Genomic DNA, 26,465 nt, shown 5'->3' with positions numbered 1-26,465 from the left:
TCACTGAATTGTAGATTCATATTTGTAGATGACAAGTTTTTAAGGAAAACAATGCCCCTAATCACTGATCTCAAGAGTCCTCTCAGAATAGTCAGTGGGTCGATGGAGTGGAGTCTGCATGAAGTTCCTCTCACTAACCGTTAGGTTTCTACACTGACCAAATAGTTTACCAGACTTTCACAAACCTAGCAAAGTCTTATCTATTCACATCTACATATAGATAAATTCACAGCAAATTTAAATGACAGACAATTGTACAATCACGATCAGTATGTGTTAACATTTTTTTTGATCTTTCAAATAACTTAGTCATTATATAATGAAGAAATGTATGCTGGGTTCACATACCACTGAGAGCTATAAAGAAAATGTGTCTTGTTTTCCCTGTGACTGTCCTGACGTTCCTCACCAGCCCCCTTGCCTGCATAGCACTGCAGTATGTGTGTATGTGTGAGGAGATGGTGGAGGGGGTACAGACTTAGTTTAATCCACTAGTCGTATCTGTCTCTTTAGGTGACTTAGTTTCATCTTGGATTACTCACAAAAATGCTGTCTTTCAGAGCCTCCTTTCCCCTATTAAGAGTGAGCAAGAAGTTCTGACACAAAGTGTGCTTAAGAGCAGGGCAGTCAGTCACAGGATTATCGCTCTATTACTTCTCTGTCTGCAGATAACTTGAAACCATCCTGTCTCCTTGCTTTGAAAAGCAATAAAATTCTTAGCTATACCCTCTGATCTTCCAACCCACTTGCTGGTCAGTTCTTTTCTGTCTGTCTTCTCCCTACAAATAGGTTTTTTATCTGCCTCATTTGGTAGCTTCGACTGCCAAATCTTACTCCATATGAATGTTCACAGTGGTTTCCTGCCTTACTGCATACTGCATAGGCCTACTCCTCCCAGGAACTCTGGAGTGGCTGTTAATGGTGGCCTAAAGCATCCATTGTCCTTTCTTCCTTTCCAACAGAATGGAAGATATCCACCCCTTTCTTGCCAGGTATCTACTCCTTTCTGACTCAGCCCACATCCTCAATAGCCTGACTAGCCAAAGAGTTATCTCATAACTTTTCCCACTGTTGGTTCCGGAGTGAACGTGTGACCCAAATCAACTAAAGGTCTCCAGGGGAAATGTTTCCTTATGCTTGAGGCACCTTTCAGGAAGCAAGTCTTTCCTACACCGAAAGTGGAAGTAAAAGCATGTAGCCCTGATTGCAGATGGCAGCTGTGGGAAACTGTCCTTAGAATGAAGCCTGTGTTCAGCAGAACCTAGAGATGAAAAGTATCTGACTCCGTGAACCTGAAGCCCAGTGAATCTATGATGTATGGTTACACGAGTTGATGGTTTTCAACATGGCTTAAGCTAATTTGACAAACTTGTGGCTGAAAGTATTCTAACAGACTCAAACTTTGTTGGACATTTTATAGTATGTACTATGTGGGAAGGCAACTGATAATTACCTTTTTTAGTTATAGGTGCATGAATAATTCACTCTGCCTGGGTGTTCTTGAAAAATGTGGAAAAATTGTTCCTTATATATCCACCTGTAGACCCTTTACCTTTCTATACTATCTCTTAATGGCCTCATCTGCTCACATAAATAACTTAAAATTTAATCTCTACATTTAAAGGATGACTATTTCATGGTAAACTCCTGAGAAGAAATTTTTGTAGCTTTTAGCATTCTCACTATTTACAGGTAAGAAGACAAAAATACTGAGAAGAAAAAGATTTGCTCAAACCTACAAATTTCCATAATCTAGGTAATTGTCACAAGTACAAATCACTGTAGGACAATTGAACAAACATACAAAAGGCTGTGACTTTGACAAGCTGGATCCAGATTCTTAACTTTGCCAGTACAGTTCTACTTTGGTGATATATGAAGATTACTACACTATCAAAAAGAGAGGTCCTTGGGGAGACTGTAAGCTATTAGTTTCAAAAGATTCTCATCTTCTTGAAGACAGATGTAGTAGGAAAATCATATTGACCATGCTTACAGTAGAGTAAAAAAAATAGCCATTCCATATCGAAAGAACATACAAACCACACTTCCTCTTTTTTGTGACATAATCTCCCTCTGTTACCCAGGCTGGGGTGCAGTAGCACCATCTCGGCTCGTGGGAGCCTCTGCCTGATGGGTTCAAGCTACTCTCGTGCCTCAGCCTCCTGAGTAGCTGGGATTACAGGCGTGCACCACCATGCCTGGCTAATTTTTGTATTTTTAGTAGAGACAAGATTCTGCCATGTTGGCCAGGCTGGTCTCAAACTCCTGGACTCAAGTGATCTGCCCACCTTGGCCTCCCAAAGTGCTAGGATTGCCAGTGTGAGCCACCCTACCATGCCCACACTTCCTCTTTTAAATAACCCTTTAAGTGCTGCATCTTTATGAAGGTTTTTTTCATTTGAATCTTCTGAATTTTTGGCACAGAAATCTTTATAAGAGAGCTAGAAAAGAAAAATAAGGTTGAAATAAAATCAATTGGTTGGCCAGGTGCAGTGGCTCACACTTGTAATCCCAGCACTTTGGGAGGCCGAGGCAGGCGGATCACGAGGTCAGGAGATCGAGACCACGGTGAAACCCCGTCTCTACTAAAAATACAAAAAATTAGCCGGGCGTGGTGGCGGGCGCCTGTAGTCCCAGCTACTCGGAGAGGCTGAGGCGGGAGAATGGCGTGAACCCAGGAGGCGGAGCTTGCAGCGAGCCGAGATGGCGCCACTGCCCTCTAGCCTGGGTGACAGAGCGAGACTCCGTCTCAAAAAAAAAAATAAATTGGTTGTCCTGTGGTTATTTTAAGAAGTTTAATTTAAGAAAGAGTTTTCTGTAATAAAATTTGGATTATTTTTATTTTTGTCATTTTTCCTTATTACATTTTTAATTATTATTAATATTATTATTAGGCTGAGCATGGTGGCTCATGCTTGTAATGCCAGCACTTTGAGAGGTTGAGGTGGGAGGATCACCTGAGGTCAGGAGTTCGAGACCCGCCTGGCCAACATGGTGAAACCCCATCTCTACTAAAAATAAAAATAAAAAAAATTAGCTGGGCATGGTGGCACGTGCTTGTAGTCTCAGCTACTAGGGGGGCTGAGGCAGAAGAATTGCTTGAACCTGAGAGGCACAGGTTGCAGTGAGCCAAGAGCATGCCACTGCACTCCAGCCTGGGCAACAGAGCAAGACTTTGTCTCAAGAAAAAAAAATTTTAATTCAAATATAATTTTAAATAAGACCTTGAAAATACACCAGTCAAGTAAAATTCCTTCAATAGGGTATTTGCTAGGGGATTTCTAATTATTCAAGGGAATAAAGCTGGCATATTGGTGAGAAGACCACCCACATACTCTTTACATCTAGAAAGTGTAGTTTTCTTAGGTACGTGGGCAATCCTAGACACTTGTGCCAGATTTCCTTTCCTTGCCAAAGCACTGAAGAATCTTGGCAGCTAAACAAAGAATTGAACCCTACATTTTCTATCAGATAAGTAGAGTTCTGGCTAGACAAAAGCATGATAACAGTAAAACAAAGAGGAAATCCTTAATACCCAACAGTAATGCCGCAGTTTTGCTCCATGGCCAGGGTAGGAATGCAGGATCTTTGGCAATTCTGCCAGGGGAGGTGTAGTCATGTGGTGGTGGAGTGGGAGTGGGTGCAGGGAGTGGTTTGATCAGCTGAACCAGAGCCATCTGAGAGAAGATTCTACGTCTCTCTTCCTCTGGGAGCAGCCTGCCTCTAGGAGGCTGCTCATTATTTAGGATGAGTAGTAAGGGAGAAATTACTGCCTCTGCTGATGGTGATGATGGAAATGACATGACGATTTAGAAAAAGAAAATGATGATGGCCGACATTTATTGAGTTCTTGCTATGAACTGCAGTTAAACGCAAATGGTTTTTGCGCATTAGCTCATTTCACAATGTCCAAGAGAAAAAAGGAAAGGAAAAACAAAACAAAAAAAAACAGAGGTGCTACTAAATCACATTCTTATAATTTCTCACCTAGAACAACCTGCAAACTAGTCTCTTTAGGCTTGTCCTGTGCAAACTGATCCTCCAACCTATCAAAGTGACTTATTTAAGACAGAAATGTGACCACATCCTTCCTCTAAACTTTTAACCAGCTGTCTGTTGCCTACCAGGCAAAAATCAGGGCCCTTAGTATGGCTTTTAAGGAGAGCCTTTCAGAATGGAGCCCCTACTGCCTCTGTAGCCTAAGCTCTTATCACACCCAACTACCTTCTGGCCAAATCCCACTCTGTTATGACTCGGTTAAGGAAAGACCAGGCTGGGCGCGGTGGCTCACGCCTGTAATCCCAGCACTTTGGGAGGCCCAAGTGGGCGGATCACGAGGTCAGGAGATTGAGACCATTCTGGCTAACACGGTGAAACCCCATCTCTACTAAAAATACAAAAAATTAGCCAGGTGTGGTGGCGGGCGCCTGTAGTCCCAGCTACTCAGGAGGCTGGGGCAGGAGAATGGCGTGAACCCGGGAGGCGGAGCTTGCAGTGAGCTGAGATTGTGCCACTGCACACCAGCCTGGGTGACAGAGTGAGACTCCATCTCAAAAACAAAAAGGAAAGACCAAAAGCTGAGCAACTCGGTTCAGACTGTGTTTCTTCCTGGGAAGCTTCGTGCTCACCCACTTCTTCAACTGCATTATAAATATGCTACACTGTGAGCTTCTGTGGGTGGAGTCTCAGGGCTTACTAGAGTGCTTGGCACAGTCTAAGGGCTCAATACATATTTCCAAATGAAAACAATGAAAACATAGACACGGAAGTCTGGCAGAAGGAGACAAAATTGTCACTTTCATTACTATAAAGCTGACAAAGGAGGGTATAGCTTAGGTGCAGTGCAACAGAGGACTTCCTAAAACTGCATTCCAAAATTTGGTAGACTAACTGCCATTCACAGTGCACCTCCCCATAGGGGACTGCCTCTGTAAACCAGACCACAAAGGAGCTCAGCCACTGTAGCTCCTGAGGTCAGCTAGCTCCCAACTACACAGAACCAGTGTATTTCCCAAATGTTCCCATGAGAGAGTTACCCCTTCTCTTCTGGGGCAGAGTGAGCCATCTGGGAGAGAAAGGCCAAGAGAGTTATAGCAACTGAAGTCCAACTGCTTTATAAACACAGAGGCAGCAGAAGTTGCCCTGCCCCAACCCCAATATCCTCCTGTGCACTGACTGATTTAGATGCTGGTAATGCTTCCTACCAGTGACAGGGAACTTCCAGTCTATAGGTCAATGAATCATCTTTTGATTTCCCCTCTCTAGTAATCTGCTCAGGTAATCTATGAACACATATTGAATGACATACTTAATAAACATTCTATCAATATTTTTAAATAGTTTTGGCTTCTAAAAGACTGTGGCCAGGCGCAGTGGTTCACGCCTGTAATCCCAGCACTTTGGGAGGTTGAGGCTGGTGGATCGCTAGAGCCCAGGAGTTCCAGACCAGACTGACAACACAGGGAGACCCTGTCTCTACAAAAATTAGCTGGGCGTGGTGGCGTGCACTGGTAGTTCCAGTTGCTCAGGAGGTGAATGTGGAAGAATCATTTGAGCCCTGGAGGCAGAGGATGCAGTGGCTAGCCAAGATTGCGCCACAGCACTCCAGCCTGGGCGACAGAGTGAGATCTGTCTCAAAAGCAAAATGAACAAACAAACAAACAAAAAAGATTATACCTTCCACTTGACTCAGTCATTTAATGAAACCTAGAAAACATCTATTGAGTCCCTGCCAAATGCCACACACTGTGTGGCATAAATACGAAGACATCTCAGTGGTCCTCTAGTATTAGCCAACCAGCCAAACCTACTGGATCTTTTCTCTTAGAGGAAAGGGAATGTAGACGCTTGTTAGATCAAAAGGAACACATACAAATGTTTACAATGTTTTTTCTAATTTCCAAATGTTTTTCTGAGTAGCTAAGTGACTGTTCACCCAGAGTTTTAGACATTTCCCTTCTCCTATTGACAGCATTAATTAGAGCCAACACACTAAAATTCTAAAAAGTCATGGAAACCTCTGAAGGGCTGTTTATCTTCCCACATCTCTCCCATATTGCCCCATCTCGCAAAGGCATGCAATTAGTAAAGAGAAGAACTGGGTGAAAGGGTTGGATGGGTTGTTCAAATCCATCACTATGACTGAAAAACAACTCAAACTGGCCAGTGGATTTTTTCTTCTCCCTAAAGGAAGGTATCATGCTCACTCAACTCTCCCGTCCTGGATTCCTGGTTCTTCCATTATTCTTTTGTTTAAAAAAAAAAAAAAAAAGTCATAACATCTGCTTTTCTTTTTTTTTTTTTTTGAGACTAAGTCTTGCTGTTACCAGGCTGGAGTGCAGTGGTATGATCTCAGCTCACTGCAACCTCTGCCAACTGGGTTCAAGTGATTCACCTTCCTCAGCCTTCCGAGTAGCTGGGATTACAGGCACCCGCCACCACGCCCAGCTTATTTTTGTAGTTTTAGTAGAGACGGGGTTTCACCATGTTGGTCAGGCTGGTCTCAAATTCCTGACCTGGTGATCCGCCCGCCTCAGCCTCCCAAAGTGCTGGGATTACAAGCATGAGCCACCGTGCCCAACCAACATCTGATATTTCTAAGAATTCTATTTTGTATATTATTTAACTAGGTTCTAGAAGACTACCCACAGTTTTTCACTAGATCCTAAACTCACAATACTTTTTTTGTTTTTTTTTTAAATTTCATATCACCTTACATTTTCTTATCACCAAACTGACAGAATAAAAAAAAACCACACACACACACACACACACATACAGCAAAACCAAGAATTAGATATGTATCTAATTCCTAAAAGATTTAGATTCAGAGTCTACTCTCAACTTCAACTTCTTAGCCAAGCCACTAAAGAGAAATTTGTAATTTTGTTTCTCCTATCCACTCACCAACTATATTAAATGATGCATATAAAGCTACTAAAATTTGGAGCAGGCCTCCACTTTCTCTGCATTGTTCCTGACTGCCAGAAAAACAGCTTTTACTCTTTCCTCCTGCTTCCAGGCCTCTATCAGATTAGTGGTGGGAGCATAAAGTAATTTCTAAAGGTACTTCCATTTTCACTTTGCAATTGCTTGGAAGCATATATTGCTTAATAAGCAGGGAAACTGAGGCTGGTATTTCTGCTTAGAAAGAAATGAGACTGACAAAATTAAAGCAATCTAAAATTCTTTATCTTACATGCAATATTTTTCTATTAATTTATGAGATATCATATGGCTTGATAACAGTGATTTTAAAAAAAAGAATATATGTAGCTTCATGGGTATGTATAAATCTTTTGTTCTGAAATACCATGAATAAGGAATATGGCAAAAAAAAAGGCAGCACATCCCAGAGTCTAAGCATATCATTGTCAGCATGAGGGGTGGTGGGATCTTAGGGGACTCATTATATTTCCACATTTTATTTTCTAGAAAGAAAGAAAAGAAGGAAAGGAGGAAAGAAAAGAAAGAAAGAGAAAGAAGGAAAGAAAGAAAGAGAAAGAAAGAAAAGAGAGAGAGAGAAAAGAAGGAAGAAAGGCATGAACCATGACACTTTTTAAAAATCCCTACCTATACTTAATCAGAATCTACAGGAGATAGGATAAATAAAAGAAAATTGTAGATAGTAGAATCATAAATATTTTAGGGACTTCTGCAAATCACTTCGCATACATATTTTTAAAAATCTCAAATGTATTATTTATACTTATACAATATGTATTAAATATTGAAAAGGATTTCGAAAGAGACTTTAATGTATTAAAAAAATTCATCATTGGGCTTTGAAGATAATGTTTATTTAATAAAAACATCCAAGTGTTTCTTTGCCCAAAGCATTTTAAAGTAATGAAGAGAAAGTGGGTCTTCCCATGAGCACATTTGTAGGGACAGTAAGCTACAAGGGGGGAGTTCACAAAAATTTTCTTAGTCATCAATTTAAACCCATCTGGAGAAGCAATCAATAATTCTATAATAAAACACTGGCTCTACAACATACCACTATAATACCCCATGTGGGATCCATTTTTATAATGTGCTTACCCTATATTTAATATGTCTCAATACATAGTATTGTTCAAGACCAAATTTGAATACATGCTAATTGTTTCACATGAGAAGAGGCAGACAGGGATATCTATCTGTATCTATCTAAACAGATAGATGATATAGATTATAGTTATAGGTTTGAGTGATATAGATATGAATGCAGATATAGATACAAACCAACTTAAAAATGTAAAGAAGTTTCAGGTGGGAATAGACAAATTAATAAAGATTAGTTTCACAAGTAGGATGTTGTACTACCTTCCGCCTCTCCTATTATGTTGAATCCAGGGTAAATTATTGGTCAGTCAGATAGATGTCCTAAGCTAGCCTTTTGGGTGAACAAGGCTGTGTCAGAGAGAGTTACTCCCTCCAATCCTGGGACCCAGCAGCAGTAAAAATGATCTGTGGTACTGCTTCCCATGACACTGGCTCATGAGTTTTGCCTTTGACCCTCTGGTCTTAGCTGCAAGCTCTATTCATATCAACCACATCTTCTCTGAGCCCTACAAGAACCACAACCTGGAAAGCCTGCCCAGATACACCCTTGACTGCTGCCAACAAATACCACAACTCTAACCACAATCCAACCCTTTGGTACAGCACCACTTCATACCAAATACAAGTTAATCTACATCTCTTCTTTTCTTTTTACAAGTTAATCTATATCTAGTCAGTTTCTTTCCCCTGAATCCAACAATCTTTTCAACTTTACTGCTTCTGTTAATGACATTGTTTGCTTGTAATGGTATGAAATTTGCAAATATAACATGTTCTTATATTTTAAAAAAAACAAAAAAAACCAGAAGATAAAATTGTACCAATTAATCAAAGTAAATTTTGTAAGACCACTCCATTCCCACATCCTTCCATCCCCATTCCCCAGAGGAAAACAGCATTAATCTTAGTGTTGTTCTTTTCCGACACTTAGGCTTTTTCCTGCTGTTAACAAAAATCAGATGACATTATATATATATAATGCCATTATATATATAATATATATTATAATATACATAATGCTATTATATATAATATATATTATATATATACATAATGCTATTATATATATAAATGCCATTATATATATTTTATATATAGTCATTATATATTATATATATAGTCATTATATATAGTCGTTATATATTATATATATATAGTCTTCTGATTTTTATATATATGTCTGTGTATATATACACACATATAGCTTTACAACTTGCCCTTTTCACTTACAACTTATCATTCAGGTCAGTTTATCTAGATTTACCTCATTCTCATATTATTTGATTGTATGAACAGATAGTAGTCTACTTAACCATGACCTTACTGATGGTATTATAGTTTTTCAACACTGTGTTATCACAAACAAGAATGCAGTAAATATCTCTGACATATAACTTTAAGTACTGTTGCCCTCATTTCTTTATAAGACAAATTTTTAGAAGTGAAATTGTTGAATCATAGGGGATCCTTTAATAAATGCTGCCAAATTATTGAGACCAGTTTTGGACTTTGCTTTTCTTATTTTAACTTTTTCCTTGGTAGACTCAAACCCAGCCAATCAAAGACCATGGAAATTTCCTTTGTAATATCATCCTGCCATTTATTCCTGACCTGATATCCCCTTGGCTATATTTTTGAGTCTTTTTTAGACCCTAACATTCTTAGACACTGACTTTAGCTTCGGAACTGGTTTTTATATATCCTTTCTACACATTATTGCCATAGTAATCTTCTCAAACCTTGTCTTTGCATATCACACCTTTGTAATTTTCCATGAGTCCTAATGCCTAGAAAATGGACCTTAAATATGCATTCAAGATCCCTCACAATCAGGCTACAATCCTTCTCATTTTGTCCTAAAATTTGAGAGAAAATGAGAGATTTACCATGAGCCTCGCATTCTTAGGCACTTGCACATGCCTTAAATATTTAATCCTTACATCAGTTTCAGAGTTTAATAATATTTTTATTACCATAAAAATATAGAAACTGATGGATTGGGGAAGAAACTTGCTTCCCATCACACAGCTGTAGCATCTAGAGCTGTGGTTTGGATAGTGTATCTGACTGCTAAGGTCATGTACTTAACTATCAAGCCATATTTCAATTCAATTTAGCAAATATTTATTCAACATATACTACATGCAAAGTACTTTATTAAGTGCTACAGAGGATTAAAAATGTGAAACGGATGGCACACAATTGACACTTAATAATGGTGCCTGCTTCCCCAGCATCAGCTCCTTCCAGGTAGCTATACGTAATGCCATGTGACTCTGCCTCTGTCAACAGCTGGTGAAAATAATGGTAGGTACATGTTCCCATTGTCGATTGCAGTGTAACAGACACCCCAAAACTCAGCAGCTTAAAACAATGACAGTATTTATGCTGCTCCAACTCTGCAATTTAGCTAAGGTTCAGAGAGAACATCTTGTCTCTGCTTCACTCAGCATCAGCTGGGGACATGGAAAGGATAGGACTAGGAATCATCTGAAATCTTACTCACTTGTCTGGAGGTTGGTGTTTGCTGTCAGTTGGGTCTTCAGCAGGGGCTGTCACCAGGAACACCTTACATAGTGACCCCATGTAGTCTTTCCTCTTCCTCATGACACAGGGCCTAGGTTCCAAGGGCTAGCTTCTCCAAAGGGCCAGGAAGAAGCTGTTTGCCTTTTAGAGCTTAGCCTTGAAAAGCACATAGCATAGCATCACTTCCACTAGTATTTACAGGCCCATCCAGATCCAAGGGGAGAAATGTAGACCCCACCTCATGATGGAGGGCTGCCAATGTCACATGGTGGCATAAGCATGTGAGCCAGTGGGGCCATTTTTGTAATACAATCTGCCACAGCACCTACAGACATGCCAATGACCTTTCAGAGAAAGATAATCCAACAACCGAATTCTTTTTCAAATGACATGACTTAGGAAAAACTTACAGAATAAAACAGCTGCTGGAGACTAATCTGAAAGGACAAAATGCAGAAAGAGAAGAAAGTGGCCATGATGAAGCATGTGTTCACTGAAGTTATGAGCCAAACAGAAGTCAGGAATAAGAAGCCCTGTTCACCTTTAAGTCCCCAACAGAGCACAGTGCCAAATGCATGGTAAGTTCTCACAGTTGTCATGTGAAGAAATTCATGAATGCTGGAAAGAGGGAAAACAAAAGGAAGGGTAAGTTTGGAAAGGGAAGATGAGATTCTACAGAGATATGTTAAGTTTGAGAATCCAGTTCTAGCTCCTCACTGACGTGTCTAACAAGCAGTTAGGGATGCAGATCTGTAGCTCAGAAGAGAGAGCAGGCGTTAGGGACAGGGCTTAGGAAGCCATGAATAAGGGAAGTTTTGGCTTTGAATGAGATTACCAAAGAATCTTGTATTAGTCCATTTTCACATGCTATAAAGAACAACCAGAGTCTGGGCAATTTATAAAGGAAAAAGATTTAATTGACTCACAGTTTCACATGGCTGAGGAGGCCTTCACTCAGAAAGTGAAGGGGAAGCAAGGCACATCTTACATGACGACAGGAGGTGAGGGGGACTGCCAAACACTTTTAAACCATCAGACCTCATGAAAACTTACTATCAGGAGAACAGCAAGAGGGGACCACCCCCATGATCCAATCATCTCCCACCAGGTCCCTCCCTTGACACATGGGGATGACAATTCGAGATGAGATTTGGGTAGGACACAGAGCCAAACCATATCAAATCTACATTATTCAGGTGGAATAATGAAGTGGTTAACACTATAGCCTTTGAATCTGAGAACCTGGATTTAGTGTCTGTAATACCTGCTTCACCACTTACCGTGAGTTTTCTTAGGTTTAGTTGTTTAATATCTCTGTATCTCAATATCCTGTTATAACATTGTTATAGTAATGAAACTACCTCAGAGGCTGTGTATTAAAGGGTGTAATGCCTGCAAAGTGCTTAGAACACAGTCTGCATAGAGTAAGAAATCAGTGCACATTAGTTATCATAACTGTTATCAGATTTTTTAAAAATATCTAAAGTTTAGGAATGAACAGAGGAAGAGCCAGAGAATACTAGGTGGGAAGTTCTTATGCAACCTTGTACAATATTCCTTATAAAAGTTTGAAGTTACATTCATTCCTGAGTTGCCTAACATCAAACAGTTGTTGATCTATTAATAAAGAGGCGGTGGCATGGAGAAGAGTGTGTTCTATATCAATCTCTCTCAAAGTCGTGCTCTTTGGGGTGCATAGTAATTTCTGTTGTGTCAAACAAAGTGTGTGCTGTACTCAAATAAATTTGAGAAATGCTGGATTACACAAAATTAAGTAGATGTTTCCTCAGACCCTATACTAAATGCATATACTAATATGTCCCATGGCTTGCTAAGGAGGGGCTATAGAATGCATCATTTCCAAAACTCCTTAGGTTTTTATGGGATCATTCTGTTAAACTGACATTCTGTGGGACACAATTTCTCAAAGCTAATCAAGGTTAGTGTTAAGCTTACTACAGAAGACTTTCTTGGGAAACTTCTTAAAACACATATTACTGAACCTGGCCGGGCACAGTGGTTCACACCTGTAATTTCAGGACTGTGGAAGGCCAAGGCAGGAGGATAACTTGAAGCCTGGAGTTCGAGACCAGCCTGGTCAACATGGCGAAATCTCGTCTCTACTACAAATACAAAAATTAGCCAGGCATGGTGATGCACGCCTGTAATCTCAGCTACTCGGGAAGCTGTGGCATGAGAATCACTTGAACCCGGGAGGTGGAAGTTGCAGTAAGCTGAGATCATCCCACTGCACTCTAGCCTGGGTGATGGAGGGAGACTCTGTCTCAAAAATAACAACAACAACAACAACAAACACATATTACTGAACCTACCAACACAGATTCTGATTCAGAAAGTCTAGAGTGAGGTTAAGGTACCTGTAATTTTATTTTTATTTATGTATTTGTTTGCAGGTTTGTTTTACAGACAGGTTCTCGCTATGCTGCCCAGGCTGGTCACAAACTCCTGGGCTCAGGCAATCTTCCCGCCTTTACCTCCTGAGCGGCTGGGACTATAGGCACCTGCCACCACTCCTAGCCGGGGACCTGTATGTTTAAAAAGTTCCTCAGTATGCTCTTGCCTCTGGCAACCTAGAAGAGGAATTTGACCCTGCCCACAATCCCTCTTTCCCTTTCCAAACTGGTCTCAGAAAAGCAGCTCTACAAGAATGATAGCAAATCCACTAATATATCTGGATTGATTTCCCAGAAATTCATCAAACCAGCACAGCATGGAAGTTACTTATATACCTGTTATACTTTCAGAACCCTTCAGACAGTCAACATGGATGAAGGCTAATAATTTGATTACCATAAAAATATAACTAGGAAAAAATATTTGTAGGCTTTACATATAAAGAAATTTGAACTACAGCCCTACAGAATTAGTGACAATCTGAATTTCCAACAGAACTTTGAGGCAGAGTCAGATTAGAATATTTTTTAAAACTTGCTTAGAGTTAATATCTAACAAAATGAGGATAGTTGTGTTCTCGGTATTATCTGTTTAAAATCTAATCTAAGAATAGACTCTGAGATTTTCTTGAAGATCAGTAAGTGCTGAGCATATACTGACCTAAGAACAGATATACTTCTAAATCTAATTTAGGAGAACCATTTTGGAAATAAGACAATTTTTTTCTTATGAACATTCTATCTAGGAAGAATTCAGCAGAATGAATATTCATCATTTAACATATTTCTATTTTTATAGTCTGCTTCAAAACTTTTATAGTAAAAATAAGATAAAAGTATAAAATCACTTCCAGATTTCTCCACACACTCAAGCAATTATTTATTTTATATGTCTGGCAGGATGGGTTTTGATTGTGGTCACCCTCTTTGTCTCTTCCATTACCCCTGGCACTGAGAGGGTGGGAGTGAGGATAAATTAGCCAAGAGAGGCCACCCACATTGAGCTCTTCCAGACTGAAACAAACAAACAAACAAAAACATTAAAGAGTCAGAAAAACTAAATATAACACATGTTCCTACATTGCATTCTATAAAGAATATTATTGGGATAATTAACTAACTTGAATGGAGTTTGTGAATTTAATGTTAGTGCCAATGACAGTTTCCTGATTTTGATTCTTGTGTATTGGTTATCTGAAAAATGCCCTTCTTTGAAGGGTTACACATTATTCAAGAGTGATGGGCTCTCTGTTCACAATGTACTCTCAAGTAGTTCCAGAAAAAAAATGTTCTTTGTGCTATTCTTGCAGCTTCTGACATTTGAAGTTACTTTAAAATTAACATTATCTTTAGCATTTTAAAAGGATAATGTTGATTTTATGACCTGTGAGTTTATCGTTGATTTTCTGAGATTCTCTGGGTAAACTATATCATTTGCAATTAGTTTTATTTCTTCTTTTCCATTTCCTATGAATCGATTTTTTTTCTTTTTTAATTGTGTTGGTTATAATCTCTAGGAAAAAAAATGTTCAATAGATGGAGAGTAAGCATCCTTACCTTTTTCTAATCTCAGTGAAAATACCTCTAGTATTTTCTGATTAAACATAACACTGGCTTTAGGACCGAGGTTTAGAAAAATACGCATTATCATTTCTCAGCCTTATGGCTAAGATCAAGTGTAGAAAATATGCCTCAATTTCTATTTTCTTGAGTGTTTTTATCAAGAATAGGAATTGAGTTTTGTTAAAAGCCCCCCGCCTCTTTTTTTTTTTTGCTAAGTGTGGTGGCTCATGCCTGTAATTCCAGCACTTTGGGAGGCTGAGGCAGCAGAATTGCTTGAGACCAGGAGTTTCAGACCAACCTAGGCAACATAGTGAGGCCCCATTTCTAACAAATAAAAATAAAAATATTAGCCGACAGAGTAGTACATGCCTGTAGTCCTACCTGCTTGGAAGACTGAGGCAGAAGAACTGCTTGAGCCCAGGAGGTTGAGGCTGCCGTGAGCTATGATTGCACCACTGCATTCCAGCCTGGGTGACAGTGAGACCCTGTCTCCAAAAAAATTTTGTTTAATAAAATAAAATTTTAAAAATTTTAAAAAGCTTTTTCCCCAACTGAGGATAATATATGATTATTCTCCTTATATCTACTAATATAGTATTTAAATTAATAGATTTCCTCATATTGAATCATCCTTGCATTCCAGAAATAAATCCTACTTGGTCATGGTATATTTTCTTAATGTGCTGTTTGGATTCTGTTTTCTAATATTTACTCTAGCATTTTTGCATTGATATTGGATAATGGCTTGTAATCTTGTTCACACATTAGAGTCATTTTCCTCCATACCATTTTTAGGAGAACAGTTTCCGTGAAAGGGAGCTTGATGATAACAGAAAGGATAAAGAGACAATCTAACACAAAAATAGACCTGTCTTAGAGCCACATAAATTAAGGGGAGGTTGCTGACCCCTCCCTTACTGACTAGGTGACCTTAGAGAAGTTATTCCTCCTCTTCTGCCCTCAATTTTCTTGCCTATCAATTAGAAGAACCTACCTCAAAAGATCGTGTGAGAATAAAATGTCAAGATGTCTATATGGACTTCAGTACAATGCCTGACAGGATGTAAGCTCACGTAAACACTGGTATACCCTATTTTATTAAAAAGAACTATTTTTCTTCTACTGCCTCTCACATTATAATAATGTGGCATAAAGACATATGTGGACAGATGTCATAGTTTCATCAGCAGGCAGTTAGTCCCCAATACCATTTTGTCATGATTACCAGGCCACAGAGGAGTTTAGGCAGCTAATCTAGGGAGCTAGGTTTGTATTTTTTTCTCTTCTTTTATAGTTACTCCATTCCAGACTACAAGTTTGAATTTATAATTTTATTTAATTAATTAACTTTATGTATTTATTTTTGAGAAAGAGTCTCACTCTGTCACCCAGGCTGGAGTGCAATGGCGTGATCTTGGCTCACTGCAACCTCTGCCTCCCAGGTTAAAGCGATTCTCATCCCTCAGCCTCCTGAGTAGCTGGGACTACAGGCGGCCGCCATCACGCCCAGCTAATTTTTAGCTGTATTTTTAGTAGAGACGGGGTTTGAATTTAAACAGTGAGATTTTCATGGTTATTGAGTAGGAGTAGGAGAAGGGGGGAACTGTAAAGGAATGAAAAAGGAAGAGAAAACTTCTTGAACCCCTCCTACATGCCAGGAACTAATTTAGGTATATCTGCAGTTATTATGTGAGGAAAGCTGGAAGGTTGCATCAAGATTGCAGAACTCAAGAACCACCTTGACAGGTGAATGAGCATGGGCATTGTCTCTCTATCTAACAGTTGAGATCAACTTTGGTTCTTTTCTTCTCACTCATAACCTCTTCAAATAGAATAAAGAGATGCCTTTTCTCTGGGTTGGGCTCTCAGTTACTCTGGCTCTAAGTGCTCTGAACATCAGGAAATCACTCTGCACAGGGTGTCAGCTGGGCTTCTAGGACTCCTGCGTGTGGAGGAGTTAAGGAGAGTGGACATTTATCAACGCATTTATTCCACAACATTTTTATTATGAATGTGTTTATTCTGCAACTCTTTATTAGACTGCAGAGGTGGAAATGCTGTCTACCACTCTAAGACTGATAGACCTAGAGCATTGTAGGAATGCCCTGGAAAAAGAAATCGGCCTGAAGATGTTGGCATTTGTGCGGAACCTAGAAAGTCAGAGTTAGAAAGGAAAGCAAAGCTTGTGGGAGACAGCATAGTACATGTATTAAGGAACAGACTCACACAGATCTAGGTCTGCATTTTGTCTTCCTATCTTTCTTACTATTGACTTTGGACAAGTTATTTTTCTCAGCTTTAATTGTATTTCTGTAAATTTAGGGAAAAGTACCTTATAGGGTTATAGTGAAGGTTAAAGGAGATAATGTAGGTAAAACACTTAGCACAGTGCCTGGCTTATAACTGCTCAAATATAATGGCCATTATTATTATCTGGTCTTTAGCAGTGTTCACTTCTTGCCTCCATCAACAATCTTTTCCTTAGACTTTAAGCTTCTGCTTTTTTTTCTTTAAAGACTATTTTTTGGTTCACAGCAAAATTGAGATGAAGGTACAGAGATTTCTCATATATCCCCATCCTCACACAAACATGGCCTTTCCCCTTATTAACCTCCCCACCAGTGTGGTATGTGTGTTACAACTGGTAAACTGGTGAATCTATATTGATGCATTGCCATCACACAAAATCCTTAGTTTACACTAGGGTTCACTGTTGGTATTGTGCATTCTATGGGTTTAGACAAATATATAATAACCTGTGTCCACTATTACAGTACCTTACAGAGTATTTTCACTGCCCTAAAAATCTTCTATGAAGCTTCTTTTTTTAAAAAACAGCTTTTATTGAGATATAATTCACAGAACATATAATTCACCTATTTAAAGTTTACAATTCAATGTTTTTTAATATATTCAAAGATTCATCCAGAATCTAACTTTAGAATATTTTCCTCACTCTTTTTTTTTTTTTTTTTTTTGAGACGGAGTCTCACTCTGTCGCCCAGGCTGGAGTGCAGTGGCCAATCTCGGCTCACTGCAAGCTCCCTCCGGGTTCACACCATTCTCCTGCCTCAGCCTCTCCGAGTAGCTGGGACTACAGGGCCCCCACCACGCCCGGCTAATTTTTGTATTTTTAGTAGAGATGGGGTTTCACCGTGGTCTCGATCTCCTGACCTTGTGATCCGCCCGCCTCGGCCTCCCAAAGTGCTGGGATTACAAGCGTGAGCCACCGCGCCTGGCCTCCTCACTCTTAAAAGAAAATCCACACCCATTAGCAGCACTGTCTATTCCTCTTTCATCTCTTCCCTACATCCAGTTCCAGGCAACCACAAATCTATTTTCTGTCTCTATAGATTTACCTATTCTGAACAGTTCATATAAATGTAATTATGTAATATGTGATATTTTGTGACTAGCTTCTTTCATTTAGCATGTTTTCAAAGTTCATCCATGATGAAGCATTGTCAGTACTTTGTTCCTTTGTATTGCTGAATAATACTCCATTGTATAGATATGTCACACTTTGCCTTTTGATAAAAGATACCTTTTGATATGTCCATTCACCTTTTGAAAGACATCTGAGTTGTTTCCATTTTTTGCTATTACAGATAATGACACCATGAACATTTACATATGAGTTTTTGTGAGAACATATGTTTTCATTTATTTGGGGTATATACATAGGAGTGGAATTTCTGGATTTTATGGCAGCCCTGTTAACCTTTAGAGGAACTGGCAGATTGCGATCCAAAGAGGCATTTTGTATTTCCATAAACACCCTATGAGTGCTCCAATTTCTCCATTCTCTCCAATACTTGTTACAATCTGTCTTTTTATTATAGCCATCCTAGTGGGTATGAAATGGTATCATATTGTGGTATTGATGTGCCTTTCCCAAATGGCTAAAGATGTTCAGTATATCTCCTTTGGAGCAATGTCTACTCAAATCCTTTGTGTATTTTGATTTTTTTATTAGACTGCATCTCGCTCTGTTGCCCAGGCTGGAGCACAGTAGCATGATCAGAGCTCACTGCAGCTCCTAACCCCTGGGCTCAAGCCATCCTCCTGCCTCAGCCTCCAAGTAGCTGGGAACACAGGCACATGGCACCATGCCTGGCTAATTTTTTAAAATCTTTGGTACAGACAGGATCTCTCTATGTTGCCCGGGCTGGTCTCGAAATCCTGGGCTCAAGTGATCCTCCTGCCTCAGCCTCCCAAAGTGTTGGGATTACAGGAGTGAGCCACCATGCTTTGCCAAGTATTCTGAATTTTAAGAGTTTTACACATACTCTTGCTACAAGTCCCTTATCAGATATATAATTCACAAACATTTTCTCCTGCTCTGTGGGCTCTCATTTCACTTTTTTGATGGTATTGCTTATAGCACAAAAGTTTTTAAAGCTTCTTTTAAGTATAACTTATGGAAGTTTATATTTCAGCAGTTATCTCCTAAATAATATTCATGCTGGTACACTTTCAATGGAAGACTTGGCCTTGTTCTTCATGGACGAAAACAATGTATGTAAACTCAGTATGTAAAAAACTCTGTAATGTAAAAATCCTCTAATTGTAACCTTCCCATCAGATAGCTGTTGACCTACATTGGCATCTACCCTTACCTGCTTTCACTACCCATTCTCTTGAGATAAAAAGAGCTTATTCTAGTCAAGACCAACACTCCAGCTGGGTTCTTGACCTCATCCTCTCTCTATTCTCCCACGACATTCCTCTCTCACTTAATCTCTCTGTTTCCTAGATCTTTAACATCTCTCTCAGCCTATGAGACAGTTTGCCTTGCTCCCTCCCATTTTGAAAAAGAAAAAAACTTGTCTTGATCTGCATCCTCCAAATATACATCTCTAGTCTTGTTCTCTACCCTGCACTTCACTTGGATGCTCTACAGATATATTTCAATTCAACATGTCCAGAATTAAATTCCCCTCCTCACCCCATATCTGTTCTACTTTCAATATTTCTGTTCGTAGATAATGGCACCATCATCCATCACTTACCCAAATCAAACCCTCTCTCCCCTGTACCCACCTTCTAGAATCAATAAATCATGTTGGCTTGATGCGTTTTACCTCCCAGGTGTATCATACAGTCTGCATCTCACTATTGTACACAAATGCCTTTAGTTTAGTTTCTTACCATCTCTCCCATGAATTATCGTATAGACCTCTAACTTACCTTTCTGACTCCAATTCTGCCACCATTAAGGTTCATTCTCCTTAATATACCAAGAGCAATATAAACAAAACCTGGTATGTTTTAGCATTTGAATAGGAGATGGTGATTGTCACCTTATTAGGTAATGTACGTCACTGGTTATGTGACCTTTTTTTTTTTTTTTTTTTTTTTTTTTTTTTGAGATGGAGTCTCGCTCTGTCGCCCAGGCTGGAGTGCAGTGGTGCGATCTCGGCTCACTGCAAGCTCTGCCTCCCGAGTTCACACCATTCTCCTGCCTCAGCCTCCCGGGTAGCTGGGACTACAGGCACCCGCCACCGCGCCTGGCTAATTTTTTATATTTTTAGTAGAAACGGGGTTTCACCGTGTTAGCCATAATGGTCTCGATCTCCTGACCTTGTGATCCGCTCGCCTTGGCCTCCCAAAGTGCTGGGATTACAGGCGTGAGCCACCGCACCCAGCCTGTAATGTGACTTTTGATAACTCTCTAATTATTCCTCTTCAGTCTCTGGCTCCTCATTTGTTAAATAAAAAAATGACAGCACTTAGTCTTAGAGACATTGTGAGAATCAAGTGGGACAATATTTGGCATACTAGGTGTACAACAAATGGGAGCCCTTACTTACATGATAGTGGAACCAGGTCATCTCCTGGGGCTCCCCTGTGTCTACAGAGAATATTAGATATGTCAGCTGCAGGAAGCCAGACTTAAAGTCAGGAACTCTTTGGGAAGCTCTTGAGAACAAGGACACTGGTTTCTTTCCCTATAATATAGGATTTGTGCCGGGCACAGTGGCTCATGCCTGTAATCCCAGCACTTTGGAAGGTCGAGGTGGGTGGATTCCTGTAATCCCAGCACTTTGGAAGGTCAAGGTGGGTGGATTACAAGGTCAGGAGTTCAAGACCGGCCTGGCCAATATGGTGAAACCCCGTCTGTACTAAAAATACAAAAAAAATTACCTGGGCATGGTGGCACATGCCTGTAATCCCACCTACTCAGGAGGCTGACGCAGGAGAATTGCTTGAATCCTGGAGGTGGAGGTTGCAGTGAGCCGAGATCACGCCACTGCACTTCAGCCTGGGTGACAGAGCGAGACTCCGTCTCAAAAAAAAAAAAAAAAAAAATGGGATTTGTAAACATTAGAAGAAATAATAAAGACAAAGTACCTAACAGTGGCTGGTAAATAATAAGCAGTGGATGAAAAACAGAAAATAAGCAGCAACATGCCCAAGAAGAAATAACTATGCTAAGAAAGTGGTTCCTCTTTTGGTTTAAGCATTGTCCATTACTTGTTTGCCAGATTTGTCTATTCTAGATAACAGTGTGCTTTTGTTGTTAGTGGTGCTGGTGGTGGCGAAGTTCTGTTGTTTTACAGGGAAGATAGCAGTGAAATAACAGGGTGATCCAGGATGTGTTTTTCAACTTCAGCAGCAGTTAGTTTCCCCGGATGTTCAACATCTGTGTTCAACAGATGAAGTTCTGTTGACCTTGAGTTTTCAGAGGTCGATTCAGCTTTCCAATCATGGTACCTCTCTTTTCTTGCTGTGTGCAGGCTGGCACTGATCCCAGTTTATCCTTTGAGATTCAGCAGAAGATCCTGATGGAGACAGATGATACCCAGAGAGAGGTGCCCAAGGAAGATGGAGTTGGTGATGTGCAACATTTCGGTGAGAACTTTATTGTCAGAGGTTTTCAGTACATATTTACAAGTTCTTACTCTATCATACGTATTGGGAATGAGCTGGCATTTTCAAGCATAAACCCAGGAGTCCAGCAATCACTGGGGAAGAGAGCCTGAGGCTGGCAATCCTTGCCCAGAACTTTGGTCACCTGCTTGTTCACAGGTCACCATATCTCACTTCACTGAAGACATATGCTGAGGTTTTATTTAGTCCAGATGCTGAAGGATGGGAAGACCCAAGCAGCTGGTGTGGAGGTCTTTCCCAGTGACTCATCAGTCATTCCGAAATCAAAGCCTGCACAAGAAAGGGTGGGATGGGATGTATAGAGAAAGACAACAAGCCTTTAGACTCTAGCAGAGTAGCTGATACTGACATATCTGAGGAGGGAGGAGGCTCCAACACAACTACTCCCAATTCACAGGGTTTGTGGTTCTGGTTGAAATCTTTGCAAAGGGTTTCCCTGGCGCTCAAACAGAATACATAAGCTTATAAAGTGTATATATTCCTCATTATTTGTTATTATGCCTCAGATGATCAAGTAACCAGAAGGCTGAGGGATAAGCTTGGTTATCTAGTTTCAGCCAATCTCATTAGTATTTCCTTCTGACCAGCTGACCAGCTCTGTACTGCAAAGTCTTCTTGTATTAAGGGAGGGCAATTACAAACCAGATTTAATTTTTCATTTACTCATTGTGCTAAGTTCTAGACACAAGAAGTTAAAATAGAAAAACCTGTGTTAGGGTTCTCCAGAGAAACAGAACCAATAGAACACACATACACACACACCCGCGCGCGCGCACACACACACCCACACACACACACACACAAAGAGAGATTTTAAGCAATTGTCTTACTCAGTTGCTCTATTGTAGGGGCTGGCTGGGAATTCTGCAATCTGTAGGGAGTGTTTATCTTGAGCAGACACAGAAAATAAAACAGAAACATTGCAATATGACGATGTGAAATTCTTTGACATCTAACCAAAACCAGTCATGGAGTTGGAGAAAGCTTTCTGGAGAGGGTGATTTCTGAAGCGACTATTGCTAGGTGAATTGAGATTATGAGGAAAGAGATACATGAATGTGACTCATGTGAATAACTGCAGGCAGTTTACTGTGACTGGAATGCTCCCTCCTTACAGGAAGAGGAGGAAGGAAGTGGCAAGCTATTAGGTGGGAAAATAACTTGGAGAAACCAAATGACATTTTTTTTTGTTTATTTGTTTTCGTGCTAATCTGAGGATTCCAGATTTATTTTATCCTAAAGGCTTTGAGAAGTTATTGAAGAATTCTAAGCATTGGAGTGATGAGATTAGAGTTTCGGTAAAAACCAACTTATGTAATTATTCAAAGAATATTTAATAGTGTCTGTCATGTATGAAGTTCTGAGAGACGCACTGGAGATATGACAATGAACAAGATAGAAAGATCCCGGTCCTCATACAGCTTAGAATTGTGTGCAGGAGGTTAGGGGAAAAAAAGACTAATAAAAGAACTTAAAATTTTAAGTACTGTTGTTGAGGCTTGATTTAGGAGCCTATTACAATTCCAATATCCTCCCATCCCATCTCACCTGGCCATCACATCCTGCCATAAGTGGAAGCTTTAAATACTGAATATATTACTCAGCAACTGCCGTATACCCCATCCCCTCTCATGGCCAAATGCACAGTGTTGGATTTGATACTTCCAGACCCTCTTTCCAAAATGTGGATCTTAGCTTTTTCTTTAGGCTCTGCATCTTCCATTTCCTTGGGAGAGCCTTACTTACTGCACACCCAATGTCCCTTTAGCCCCAGGCCTAATGAGGTTCCATCTCCCCTTGACTTATTCCTGGCTCTCTCTAAAAGTGGGGAAATACCAGGTAGTGAATGAAGGCAAGGGGATGAAAAGTACTATTGACAGATGTTTAAGAGGTAAAAATTATACAATTTGGCAATGGATTGGTAATAGGGGTTGAGGAAGAATTGAGGGACTGAAGAAGTTTTCCAGATAAGGGAGTTGGATGACTGGATCTAAGAGGGTGTCCTTTACTTAATTGTAGACTACAATTAAGAAGGAGGGCTGAGGGGTGCACTTGAGGGAAGGTGATAATGATGTAATGATTAGGACATGTTACGTCTGCTGTGCCCAAAGGATACCCCTGTGTAGGTAGACAGTATGCGACCCTCACCTTCCCCCGTGTACATTCCTAAACCTTCCTTCTTTCTTGTACTGAGGATTGTGGAAGTTGGAATGAAAAACAAAGGACTGATATTTCCAGTAGGATCAAAGCATTCAACAAAGTAATGGAGAATCTATCATAAAATGCTAATAGCCCCTGAGAGATAAAACTTTCTTTTGAGAACTAATTACCAGTGAATTATTCATCAAGGGTAAGGTTGCTCCCCCACCACCCACCATTAGGGATCCTTCAAAATTGCCTGTGTAAGGAATTTTCCACCTGGATAGTCACTTTGATAACTTCTGCAGGACAAAACTAGCTTTTGCAACAGGAAAACAATAAACTGCATCAGAGCTTGTCTTGATTACGTTGCTCATCAATGCTCAGCAGACTAGAGGAGTAAAAAGCCTAAGTGCTTTGGTGCTTTGACCCCCCCAAACAGCACTCCAATTGTTGAGGGATCTCAGACCTTATCTGGGATTTTTGTTGAAGAAACAGAGGAAGAGCCCCAGAAAGCTCTGCCAACAGGTTTGGGGTGTGGGGAGAAAAATATTCCCTTTAGACATATACAGTCGTGCACTGCATAATGTTTCAATCAGTGAGGGACCACACGTACAACAGTGGCCCTGCAAGATTATAATGGAGCGGAAAAATGTCTTATCATCTGGTGACAGTGGTACGGTAGCACAACACCTTACCTTTTCTGTGTTGAGATGTTTAGATACACAAATATTTTACCATTATATTACAGTTGCCTACAGTATTCAGTACAGTAGCATGCTATATAGGCTTGTAGCCTAGGAATAGGCTATGCCATTCTTATAGCTATGCCATATAGACTGGGTGTGTAATAGACTATGCCACCCAGGTTTGTGTAAGTGGACTTTATGTTTGCACAATGACAAAATTACCTAACAATGCATTTCTTTTTTTTTTTTTTTTTTTTTTTTTTTTTTGAGACGGAGTCTCACTCTGTCGCCCAGGCTGGAGTGCAGTGGCGCGATCTCGGCTCACTACAAGCTCTGCCTCCCAGGTTCACGCCATTCTCCTGCCTCAGCCTCCCAAGTAGCTGGGACTACAGGCGCCCGCCACCACACCCAGCTAATTTTTTGTATTTTTAGTAGAGATGGGGTTTCACCATGTTAGCCAGGATGGTCTTGATCTTCTGACCTCGTGATCCACCCACCTCAGCCTCCCAAAGTGCTAGGATTACAGGCGTAAGCCACCGTGCCCAGCCGCTGGAGGCCATTATTCTAAGTGAAATAACAGGGGTGGAAAACCGAAAACCGTATGTTCTCACTTATAAGTGGAAGTTAAGCTCTGGGTACACAAAGGTATACAGAATGACATGAGACTTTAGAAACTCAAAGGGAGAAGGTGAGGGGGGCAGGGCTAGGGATAAAAAACTACACATTAGGTAAATGTACACTGCTTGCATGATGGGTGCACTAAAATATCAAAATTCATCACTATGTAATTCATTCGTGTAATAAAAAACTACTTGTACCTAAAAAGCTGTTGAAATTTTAAAAAATTTAAAAATAAATTCTTGGTTTTTGAGGATAGCCACAAATTCAAATGAGACTAAAATAACCATACTAAGATGAAGCAGGAGGATCACTTGACCCCAGGAGCTTAAGACCAGCCTGGGCAACATAGCGAGACCCCATCTCTACAAAAAAATTTTAAAATCTGGGTGTGGTGGCATGCACTTGTAGTCCTAGTTACTTGGGAGGCTGAGGCATGAGGATGGCTTGAGTCCAGGTTTCAAGTTACAATGATCTATGATTACCCCACTATACTCCAGCCTGGGCAACAGAACAAGACCTTGTCTTTAAAGTAAATACATAAATAAATAAAGGAACTATACTAGTCATAACATCACTACCTGTATCTCAGAAATAAATGCTTCAAACAACCATTTTGAATTTATTGAGCACTAACATAAATCTCCAGTCAGAGTTGAGTGCTATAAAATAATGTTTCTGGCCAGGCGTGGTGGCTCATGCCTGTAATCCCAGTACTTTGGGAGGCCGAGGCGGGCAGATCACGAGGTCAGGAGACCGAGACCATCCTGGCTAACATGGTGAAACCCCGTCTCTACTAAAAATACAAAAAATTAGCCAGGTGTGGTGGTGGTGACCTGTAGTACCAGCTACTCGGGAGGCTGAGGCGGGAGAATGGCATGAACCTGGGAGGCGGAGCTTGCAGTGAGCCGAGATCACACCACTGCACTCCAGCCTGGGTGACAGAGCAAGACTCCATCTAAAAAAAAAAAAAATTTTTTTACTAGTGTTCTTTGCAATTCTCCTGAGAGAAGCAATGACATTGTCCCCATCAGGGGGAACATCAAAAATGGTCCAGCAAGTAGCACTGAGCCCCTGCAGACATAGCCAGTTAATTGGAATGTTGTCACTGAATTTCTAGTCCATCAGTGACCCAACAGCCAAAAGGTGGCTATTCATGTGTATTTCTGTGAGCATTTTAGGATCTGTGACTACAGAGTAATCATAACTCTGAAAAAGAAAAAGGGCAGTCAGGAGTGGACGGAGAGATTTAATATCTTAATTGTAGCCCTAATGAATATGCAGTTCGCAGCTGAGCAGCCTCGACTTGAGACTGACACCTTGTTTAATACAGGAAGTAGAGTGGGGCTTTATTAGAGTCTTTCAATGTTGTGGCTGGAGCTCATATTTCTTTTTCACCCTATGCCTATATAATCATGTTGTTCCGCTTCCTACATAGCCGCTGGCTCTTCCTGTTGTCCTGCAGCAAGGAGCCAGTGCAAGTTTAGAGTAAGGAAATGACATAATTAAAATGGTATTTGATGCGAGGCCTAAAATTCAAAGCCCCATCTTTCCCCTTTCCTCAAATCTGGCC

General features: G+C 40.3%; 1 protein-coding gene across 2 annotated transcripts in view; it reads left to right on the top strand.

Annotated features, from left to right (window-relative positions):
• The window catches only part of PLCXD2 (phosphatidylinositol specific phospholipase C X domain containing 2), a 165,350-nt gene extending 143,431 nt beyond the window's left edge, over window positions 1-21,919 (top strand). For both annotated transcript variants that reach the window (XM_012501072.1, XM_012501071.1), the window contains one exon: window positions 21,293-21,919. In XM_012501072.1, the coding sequence (XP_012356526.1) occupies window positions 21,293-21,341 (49 nt within the window). In that variant the 3' untranslated portion in view covers window positions 21,342-21,919. The remainder of the gene's footprint in view (window positions 1-21,292) is intronic.
• Window positions 21,920-26,465: the final 4,546 nt, after the last annotated feature.

The sequence above is a fragment of the Nomascus leucogenys genome, chromosome 21 (genome assembly GCF_006542625.1).
Source record: "Nomascus leucogenys isolate Asia chromosome 21, Asia_NLE_v1, whole genome shotgun sequence".
Classification (NCBI taxonomy): Eukaryota; Metazoa; Chordata; class Mammalia; order Primates; family Hylobatidae; genus Nomascus; species Nomascus leucogenys.
Note: the sequence above shows the minus strand (reverse complement) of the source record. Positions and strands in the feature narration are given on the sequence as shown.